General features: G+C 40.5%; 1 protein-coding gene across 1 annotated transcript; it reads left to right on the top strand.

Moving 5' to 3' along the window:
* The first annotated feature begins 9816 nt into the window (after window positions 1-9816).
* On the top strand, window positions 9817-10751 carry LOC121204581 (cytochrome P450 94A1). The gene is made up of 2 exons (XM_041074659.1): window positions 9817-10539; window positions 10584-10751. The coding sequence occupies exons 1-2, from the start codon at window positions 9817-9819 to the stop codon at window positions 10749-10751; spliced, it is 891 nt and encodes a 296-aa protein (XP_040930593.1).
* The last annotated feature ends 332 nt before the right edge of the window (window positions 10752-11083 follow it).

Here is an 11083-nt window from a genome sequence, read left to right as displayed (position 1 = left end):
ATCGAGATGAACGTAGACACGTATTTCATTAAAATAATGATACTTAGGCCCAATGCCTATTTCACAAAAGATTTCATATCGTTTCTAGGCCAACAAACAACAGGAATGTTTTGAGCATTACTCTGAATAAGCCCTAAAGACTACAGGGATTTCTTCAGCAGTCCAATTGTTTAGCTCGCTTCCAGGCTCATACGGGCAGATCTCCAACAAGGCCCTCCTTTCCGTTGCTTCTATGGCGTTGGTATAAACGTTTTCCAACATTCCTCCCACGCCGCTACCGGACACTCCACATTCAGAATGAATAAATCCTCCCGACACAAAAGATGTAGATATGTGGGGAAAGGTTAAAGGCTCACACTTAGCTTCGTGTCCATTCAAACGCGCCCTTCTTCTCTCCTGTCTCTTCTCTACTTCTTTCTTCTTCTACTTCATGTCTGGCTTGTACCCTAAACCAAATCTATCAATCTTTTCCTTCGGCATTGGTGCCTCAATCCTTCCCTGAAGATATTTTCCCAATCCTTTCCCGGGCAAGGCTCCTCTTCCTACCATCAATCGCAATCCCATCTCAGTGGTCCTGGATATTTTCGGTACTGGAATTCTATTTCCCTCCGCAATAAACATCGCGTTCACAAACTCTAACGACCGAAAAGAACATTCTAGTGCCTCATCGTTGATGTCCACATAAGGTGCATCGCTAGTCATCATTGCGATAATATCCTCCTCTGCATCTATTGTTACCAACCGATCCTCCGATACCAACTTCACCTTCTGATGTAATGATGAAGGTACTGCCCCTGCTGAGTGTATCCACGGTCTCCCCAATAGACAGTTGTAGGAGGGTTTAATATCCATTACCAAGAAATCCACCTCATAGGTGACTGGGCCAATCCTTAATGGTACCTCAATTCTCCCCATAACCTCCTTTTTTGTTCCGTCAAATGCCCTTACTATGCTCTGGCATGCTTTCATGTGCGAACTGTCTATTAGTAATCGACTAAGAGTGGACAAAGGCAATACATTTAGTGCAGATCCATTATCAACCAAGGCCCCCGGGAGTGTGTACCCTTTGCATCGGACAGTAACGTGCAAGGCTTTAGTAGAACCTCTTCCTCCAGATGGTATTTCATCATCATTGAAGAAGATAAAATTGTCAGCACCAATATTGTTGATCAACCGATCCAGCTTGTTTACCGAAATATCGTCAGCCACATATGTTTCGTTTAGCACCTTTAAAAGTGCATTCCGATGTACTTCTGAGTTTAGGAGTAAAGCTAATACAGAAATGCGGGCTGGCTGTTTGTGCAGTTGCTCCACAACACTGTATTCACTGTGTTTCAAAAACTTCAAAAACTCCTTTGCCTCCTCTTCTTTTATTGGTTCATTTACCAATGACTCAACTTCTACTGCTTTCCCTTTCCTCTGTTCTTTCTTCCAATTCTCTTCCCTGGACGACTCTGCTTGAGCGTCATATCTTTTTCCATTGCGCGTGTAAGAACCTATTTCCTGATTTCTTTCTGCTTCTTTTCCCAAAATGGTCACATTACACCCGTAATTCCACGGCACCATTTTGTTATCCCTATAAGAGAAATTTGATGGTTTCTGGATTACAATTTTCGGTGTTACCTGAGCCCTAACCTCATTACCCTTAGGGCGTGAGATAATGACCACAGGATGATTTATTTTTGGAGCCTTTGTTCCCAACTCTGTCGCGCATATGCTCCTCGTTTCTTTCGCATCTTCGTAAAACCTCATCTCCTTGTTATCCATCATGCTTTGAACCAAAGCCTTGAATCCTTCACATTCTTGGATTTCATGCCCTGTTTTATGGTGAAATTCACAATAATTTCCCATCTCATGCCCTTCCTCAGAATCTGAAATAACCAACCCTCTTTTCGCCATTTCTTTCCAGACCCGTTTCAATGGAGTTTTTACTTCAGCAATGTCAGTCTTGACTTCTTCTCCCGTACCTTCGCTAACCATATTCACCCCCTTATCTGCGTGGTTAGGTAACGGATTCTTTGCGTTAGGTGAGTCGTCAAGTTTGACAACACCTAAATTGATAAGTCCTTCTACTACCTTCTTGAAGGCCGTACAATTTTCTATCGAGTGCCCAGAAATTCCCGCATGATAATCACATTGCGCGTTCGTATCATACCATTTTGGATACGGGGGTTGTAGGGGACTCAAGTAACGAGGAGCAACAACATGTGCATTGAATAAAGTCTGATACAACTCCTTGTATGACATTGGGATTGGCGTGAATTGGGGCTTTTCAGTAGTTTGCCTAGCTCCCGATTCTTGTCTTGATGATCCCTGTTGATTAGCAACCACTTTCTTTGGTTGATTCACGGTAATTGACCTACCATAAGTATTCACATTATTCACTTCATTTTCTCTTTTCCTCGGGGGTGCCCTCCTATTATTTTCTCCTCCATCTATTTTTCCACTTTTAATGGCATGCTCAATCATTTCACCATTCATGATTATATCCGAGAAATTTTTTGAAGCGCTTCCCAACATGTGAGTGATGAACGGGGCTTTCAAAGTATTAATAAAAAGCGTCGTCATCTCTTTTTCCAAAAGCGGTGGTTGCACCTGAACCGCCACCTCTCGCCACCTCTGCGCATATTGTCTGAAGCTTTCGTTCGATTTCTTCTCTAAATTTTGCAGAGTTATCCTGTCAGGCATCATTTCTGAGACATGATTGTATTGTCTCAGGAAAGCCTGTGCTAAATCCCTCCAAGTAGCAATTTTAGCTCAGCTCAGCTGATTGTACCACTTTGACGCCGCTCCCGTAAGACTTTCCTGAAAGTAATGTATTAATAATTGATCATTATTAATATGCCCCGTCATTCTTCTACAGAACATAGTAATATGGGATCCTGGGCAACTAGTCCCGTTGTATTTCTCGAATTCCGGCATCTTAAATTTGTAAGGGAGCACCAAGTCCGGAACCAAGCTCAGATCCTTTGCATCTATTCCATAGCTTTCGATGCTTTCTATTGCCCTAAACTTCTCTTCTATCCATTTCCATTTCTCCTCAAATTGTTTTGGAAATTCCTCCTTCGCCTTGTCCTTTTCAACCATCTCGTCAAGATCTGGGACAGCAATATTATTCGGGCTATCACCGGGATTAAGGCCCGCTCCGGGTTGAAAATTCATTGGGATTGAAGCATCGCCTTGGAACTGCTGGGGCCTAACTGACACCGAGGGTCTCCGCGGATGCAGCTCAGTCTGTACTTGCGCATGCGGAGGCGTGAAACCTGGAGGATAAAGTGGTTCACCATTGTTTTCTTCTTCACTAACAATCACAGGACCTTTACCCTTATCTACTCCCTTCAATAATTGCGTCATCTTAGCCACCAGATCATTTTGGGACTCCTCCATCTTTTGCACCATGTCACGCTGAATCTTTTCTATTTGCTCTTTCATTTGCGCCTGCAACTGGTCTTGCATTTCTCTTTGAAGTTGCTCTAGCTTCTCCAACCTTTGGTCCATAATTTTTGCCTTAGCTCGGGTGCCGTAACTTTGTTGGTTTTCCAGGTTAACTGAAATGATTTTATTCGATTAGGTTTTTTAATGGTCATTAATGCATATGATGTGATGTAATGCATGAAAAGAATGCGAAGAAAAAGAGGCACTGATTCTAATTCAACTTCATTAGAAAACTTTACTAGATAAAGAGTTTCTTTACATAAAATAGACTACATATATGGCTTTGCCCTCACACTCAAAGCCTTAACCTTTCTAAGAAGCCAAGCTAATTCTCGGCCCCTGTCCGACTCTGACTCATACTTCAAACTTAATAGATCAGCCTGAACCGCTAGAGTCTGCAGATGATCAGCTACTTCGCGCACCTGAGCCACCGCCTCTCCCATAATATAATCACTTTCTCTAATCTGCTCTTGAGACCGACGGAATTGTCTTTGCCACTGCTCATTATTTTCTTCCAGAAGCTCTATCCGGATTTCACTACTTTGCAATGCATTCTCTAGCCCTCCTATTTGTCCTTTTAATTCTTCAATTTTGTCTAAGCTCGCCCTTAGTTCAACCGCAGCATTACGATTACAGTACTGGTGAAGCGATCTTTCTAGTTCAGTTATCCGGACCTTCAACTCCGTCTTCTCGTCTTGGCAAACTAGTAGACTCTTTCCCAAGGCGACTTCTCGAGCCCGAGTATCCTGGAATTTCTTTTCCCATTGATTAGCTTTCGTCTTTTCCTCCTGAATTTCTTGTCGCCATTGTTCTGGTGTTTTACCCAAGCCAGCAGCTCTTATCGACCTATGCAACTTCTTGTAATCTGTCTTCAGGCTGTCCAAATCTTCTTCTACTTTGTTATTTCCTTTTTTCAATTTATCGGCCTCTAATCTTTGAATGTCCACATCCAGTCCTAACTGCATTTTTTCTTCCTCTAGTTGTTCTATCTTCTTCCCCAATTCTAAACTCATTTTTTTTAAATTCTTGTTTGATGATTTCTATCTCAGAAGGCAAAACTTGTAAGTGTTCCTCTAAAGATCGAGCAGTTTCTGAATTTGGCGCCGGGATGTTGTCGTTGATCCTTTGATCACGCCACTGACTATACTCGGGGGTAATTGTCGGACCCACGGCTAAAATCTTCATTCGACGAGTCTGGTTCTAGGCACTAGATATTTCTCGAACCTTCTTCTTGTAATTGTCCTCCCTATAGGAAAAATCACAATAGGCCAACCCCTGCGTCGCTGGTATGAATTGTCGTGATCTGTACTGTCTTGATACGAGTAGAGGAGCATATCCGATAGCTCCCCATATCCCGAGCAGCGGAACCCAATCAAAATCTCCACATCGGTACAATATCTCATCAGGAATTAACCAAGGGGCCCTCCATTCAATATCTTCATCCTGGAGATTCTGGAGTATCTCTATCCATTTTCCTTCTGAAATATCATCCCGTCTTGGCGTGGCCACCAATTCTCCTAGAGGGGAGTAGCTATCAGAGAATACTCGATAAGAGACCTTTTCGACTTTCCAGAAGTGGCTATGGAACCATGCCAATAAGAGCTGCGCGCATCCAATAAACCTTCCCTCCCCTGCTTTTCGACACGCATTCAAGGATCTAAAAGTTTCAGCTAGTATTGCCGGAACCGGTGTAACCCCTTTACTAAGCCGATCAAACAAATCAGATACAGCCTCGTCTATGTGTCCTAAAGCTTTGGGGAAAACCACTAGTCCATAGATACCTAAGGCGAAGACATCGACCCTTTTCTTTAAGTCAGGATGTACAAGCACCAAGTCTCGCAAACTTTTCTAAGGAACACATTTACTGTCGCCCTTTTGTTGGATCCGGGCAGCGACCCACTGCTCGCTCATCCCAGTGATGTTCATTAATTTCTTTAACAACGGAGGGACACAGACAGCTCTGGAATAAGCCTTGTCGACTTGAATTTTGGGCACCGAAGCAAGGTCGTATACTCCTCCACAGTAGGCGTCAAATCTACTTTCCCAAAAGTGAAACAACTGTAGGCAGGATTCCAAAACTGAGCGAGGGCTCGGAATAAATACTTGTCCACTTTGACACTAAGCAGATAAGGTAGGTCACCGTAGTTACAATAGAACAGCTGCTTGGCCTCGACATCCCATTGATCCCAGACTTCTTTCATTTCTCGAAGGTCATTCTGGATTACACTGATACGACTAAAATCCCACAATTCTGACACATACCCTTCGGTAAGACTATCGCCTTTCTCTCGCTGTGTCGTTTCAGCCCATATTCGCACAGCCGCATTATCCTCTACTTTATCAACAAACCCCTTTTCCATGATAAGCTTTCTACCAAGAAACTGAACGTAAATCGACACCTCTTTTAGAATGAAGATGCCATGCAATCACAAACAAAGTAAATTAGCATTAAACACAGAATAAGATTTAAAATAAGCGACAATAAATACAACATTCATTTAGGTAAGCACTAAAATTTGGAGTAGCTCTACCTAGGTCAGTTCCTATGGCTCATTACATGTGGTTTGGTTCTAAAGTAGGGTACCTGAACCAGCAGATTCCTCGATCCTCACCCATTATAGGCTCATACGGACCGAGTTCGATTCAGGGGGATACATTTCCCTATGGCCATGCGGAGATGAAAATCTCACGAAGACATAGGTACGGATATATCCCGAAAGCGATTCACTATCCCATGCGGAGGTGAAAACCTCACGAAGGCGTAGCTTCTCACTCCCACTTAAAAAGGTGTGACCAACGGACATGCAATGCAATACGGAAAGATACCAAAATTTAAACAAACAGAGCAATTATAAACCCCACTGATGATGATTATGATAAAGACAGATAAAATGTGATGAAAGGATCATAATTTTAAACCGAATTTTCAATTTTTGACAAAAGACAAAAAGTAATTACCACGTGGCTTGACCCTCTTATCGGTCTCCCCAGTGGAGTCGCCAAGCTGTTGACACCATTTTTTTGATCGAAAAACAAGATCGACTTGGGTTTTGAAAATGAAAAAGGGAGTCGCCACCAATCCTTTTTGAGGTGTGATTGGGTCACCTTGGAAAAAGGTTGTTTTTAATAAATAATTTGATTTTATTAAAACAACGGTTTTGGTCTACGAAATTTAGAAAATGGGTTCGGGAGTCGGTTACGCACGAGGAAGGATTTGCACCCTCGTAACGCCCAGAAATTGGTACCTAGTTGATTACCTAATGTCTTGATGTCGAAAATTGAGAATTTGAAAGAATTAAAAATACGATCCTTGTATTAAAATGAAAATTTTTGGAAAAAGAAATATATTTCACGTTAATCGAGGAAGAGAATCATATCCAGTAAGTTAGCATACAATATCTCAAATTCTCGATACGCGAATGAAAAATGCTTATTTAAAAGATATTTTAGCCATCTCGGATTTAAAAATGAGATCGCGACCAGTAAGTTAGGACGTGATTTTTAATCCCGAGGTCATCTAAAATTTGAGTTTAGAAAGATTCGTACATTTAGATTTATCGAGAGAATCGAGACTTAGTAAGTTAGGGCACGATTTTCTCGAGTCCAAACACGAAATGCCATTTTAAAAAAAATAAATTTTGTTATATCGAGTAAAAATAAAGCACAAAATTATACTGAAAGCAAATTACATTATTTATGCATGGCAAAATCATAATGAACATGAGAATATAGAAACGATGCAAGCTATAGCAATCAATATGAACGATCAAACTTACAACATACAAAATAACAAAATAAAAAACGAATAAAGTTAAATCATTCATTCAAAATAATAACAAAAATGAAATAAATAAATAGCAAATACGATTAAGTATAAAAAGATGTATATAGACATGAACTAAGATATGTGTATACATGAATTAACAAAATATATAGAGTATATTTTATATAAGATAAATAAATATGCGTATATGTAAAAATATGTACATATAGGTGTATAAAACTATGGAATACGAAGATAAAGGAATACATATAAAAAGTAAGTGTATATATATTGTAAAATAAAAGAAAAAGTATATATGTACAAACAAAAGTTTAAAACTAATGAAAATATACATATGTATACAAATAAATACGTTAATTTATATACATACTAAAAATATATTGAAAATGTGTATGTATATGCGAAAATAAACAAATAAAAAAGGGTGTATTTTAGACTATAAAGATTATATATAAATATGTATGTATTTATGAAAATGAAAATGTGTGTATAGATATATATATAGGTACATAAGTTGTAAAATATAAAAATATATATATGTACCGGAAGTTTAAATAAAATCAATATAAATAAATAGGTAATAATAATAACAGTAATAATAATAACAATGGGACTAATTCAAAACGGGAACGAAACCTCAGGGCTGAAATCAAAAATAAAACAGAATAACGGATCAAGATGTAATACGCGTGAAAAAAAGGGAGACCCCGAAGCCCCAAAACGCAGTGCAGCATAGGGTCAAATTAGAACAAAAACAGAATTCTGGGGCTACATTGAAAAATAGGAAATAGCGAAATAGGACCAGATTGCAACGCGCTACAAAGTCGGAGGGACTGCGCGCGCAAATATCCCATTTAAAGAAAACACGCGGATCCTTCCCCTGGGTCGGGTCACCGCGCGGGTCAGAGCTCAATACGACGCCGTTTTGGAGCCACTGATCGGACTCCAAACGGCGTCGTTTCACACATCAAGCAAGGGCCAAGAAGAACCCTACTCGGGCAGCCTCCATTTCATTTTCTGAGCAATCAAGAAAAAAACAAAAAAAGGAGAACTGAGAGCCGAATGCTCTCCCCCCTACATCTCTCGACCCCTTAAGCTCAGACCGCCATCTCCGCCTCCATGGCCAATGGCCGGAGTTGCGCGAGAAAGGCCTCTAAGCCTCCCAACTTTGCTGTGTCCCCGAAGGCTAAGCCTTCTCAACCGCAAGACCAAAAGGAAAAGGGATGAGATGCCCCTTTCGGCTCGAATCTGACGACGGCAAGGGTGGGGTTCCGACACCAGCCCGTCGAAGCGGTAAGGTATTTTCTCCTCTCCCTTTCAATTCCTTTTTCTTTGTTGAACGAATGCGAAAAAAAATAAAAATAAACAATAAATAAAGAGTAAAGTAAACAAGAAACAAGAACAGAGAAGAATAGATTGGAGTCAACCTTTTGATCTGTTTTTCTTTTTTTCATTCAAAAACGCTGCTCCCTTTTCAATGTACAGAGATATTGTTTTGCTTTTATATCCAATTTACATTGTATTTTTTAGTTGTATTCTTTGCACTATCTGTTGTGTGCTCCGGCTTTTTCTGCCATTTTGCAGGTGTTGATGAAGCTAGGCACGGTGGGTGGCGATGGGACAAGGCAAACGGCAGAGGGATGGATGCGGCGCTAGGTTCGGCTAGGGTTTCATTTTTCTGAAACCCTAGTTGGGTTTTTAGGGGGGAATTGGGCTCGGGTTTTGGGTTAGGTTTTAGATGGGTTTGGTTTATTTTGTAATTGGGCTTGTAACGGGTAGTGGGCCACCGGGTAAATGGGCCCGCAACACATTTAATAATAAAGGGACTAACTTGATCCAATATTTATAATAGAGGGACTTCACATGAAATTTTACCAAAAAATAACCTTATCCACACTCTTCCGGCTTTTGTATGTTTTCTGCACTACCCCATTCAAAGACCACGAAGCAAAAGTAACTGATCAACAATGGCAGACTTTGATCCTCTAAATGGCATTAGTCTCCTGCTTCCGTTACTAGCTTTATTATCCCTTTGTCTCCTTCCCTTCATCTTCTTCCCCATTTTCCGCCGTCAAAAACAAGCTCCGCCGCGCAAAAACCCGACTCCACAGTCGTACCCTATAATTGGAAACCTCCCGGGTTTCCTCCGCAACCGCCACCGTTTCCACGATTGGATCGCCGACATGCTCTCTCAAACGCCAACATCCACTCTCCAAGTCAACACCTTCCTCAACCTCTCTCCCGGCGTTTGCACCGCTAACCCCGCCAACCTCCACCACCTCCTCGTCGCCAATTTCCCCAACTACATCAAAGGCTCTCGGTTCCACGATTTCCTCCACGACCTCCTCGGCGACGGCATATTCGGTGTCGACGGCCATCTCTGGACTATGCAACGGAAGCTCTCGAGTCACGAATTCAACACCAAATCACTCAAAAGTTTCATCTCTGACGTCGTAACTTCCCAGCTCGATCAAAACCTCGTACCGTATCTCTACACCGCTTGTAACGAAAACCGAATCATCGATCTTCAAGAGATTTTACAAAGATTTTCATTCATTAACATTTGTAAAGTCGCGTTTGGTGTAGATATTGAATCTATGGATAATTCAAGTTTCGCTAAAGCTTTCAACGACGCCGTTGATATCTGTTCTTCGAGATTCTTTGCTCCGATTCCCGCCGTTTGGAGAATCAAGAGATCGTTGAACATCGGATCGGAGAAAAAATTGAAAGAATCAATCAAAATAATCGATGATTTCGCTTTTGAAATCATCAAATCAAAAGCAAAACAAGAACAATACGATTGGAGAAATCAAGATCTGTTATCCAGATTCATGGCGAAAACGTCATCGGAGATAGAATTCGACGACGAAGCAAAGAAGAGAAAGTTCTTACGAGATGTAATCATAAGCTTCATCCTCGCCGGTAAAGATTCAACGTCGACGGCGTTGACTTCGTTTTTCTGGTTAGTCAACGGTCACCCACATTGCGACCGTTTGATCCTTAACGAAGTAACAACACTAGATCCTACTTTCACGTACGATGATTTAAAGAGTTTGAATTACCTACATGCGGCTCTATCGGAATCGCTACGGTTGTTTCCTCCGGTACCAATCAATTCAAGATTAACGGTGAGTGATGACGTTTGGCCTGATGGTACCCACGTGTTAAAAGACTGGTTCGCTGATTATTCTGCTTACGCTATGGGTAGGATGGAGAAAGTGTGGGGCCCTGATTGTAGAGAATTTAAACCCGAAAGATGGTTGCACGGTGGTGATGGCGTTTTTAAGCCGTCCGATCAGTTTAAATTTCCGGCGTTCATTGTGGGCCCAGGACTTGTTTGGGTAAATATATGGCTTTTGTACAGATGAAGACGATCGTAGTGGCTTTGATGCGTGAATTCGAGATCATAGCCGTTGACGGTGGTGCGACTGCAGAGAAAATGATGGACCCTCCTTACACTTTATCACTTCTTTTGAAAATGAGAGGTGTTTTTCTTGTTAGATTAAAGAAAAGGAGGTTTAATCCGAATTAATCCGTCTCGACTTTAAATTTAATTAAAATTGATGTCGCATTATATAAATTTGTATTATATTGTAAAAATTTTAAATTTAAATTATTGTAATTATATTAATATTTTTTGTATTAAATTTTATATTATATATCTTTAAAGTGAAAATAATTATATATTTAACTGTATTTAAATTTACTTTATTTGAGATATTGTAATAGCGATGATTTTAATCGAGGTAAGACTTAGTTTATATAATTTTACTTGCATGTTATTTGATTAACTGATAATTAAGTGTTGGATTTGAATTATATATAAAATCAAATATTTTAGTCACGGAAGGTTAACAATTTGTT

This window comes from Gossypium hirsutum, chromosome A08 (genome assembly GCF_007990345.1).
Source record: "Gossypium hirsutum isolate 1008001.06 chromosome A08, Gossypium_hirsutum_v2.1, whole genome shotgun sequence".
Lineage (NCBI taxonomy): Eukaryota > Viridiplantae > Streptophyta > Magnoliopsida > Malvales > Malvaceae > Gossypium > Gossypium hirsutum.
The sequence above is the reverse complement of the archived record's forward strand: the minus strand, read 5'-3'. Positions and strand labels throughout refer to the sequence as shown.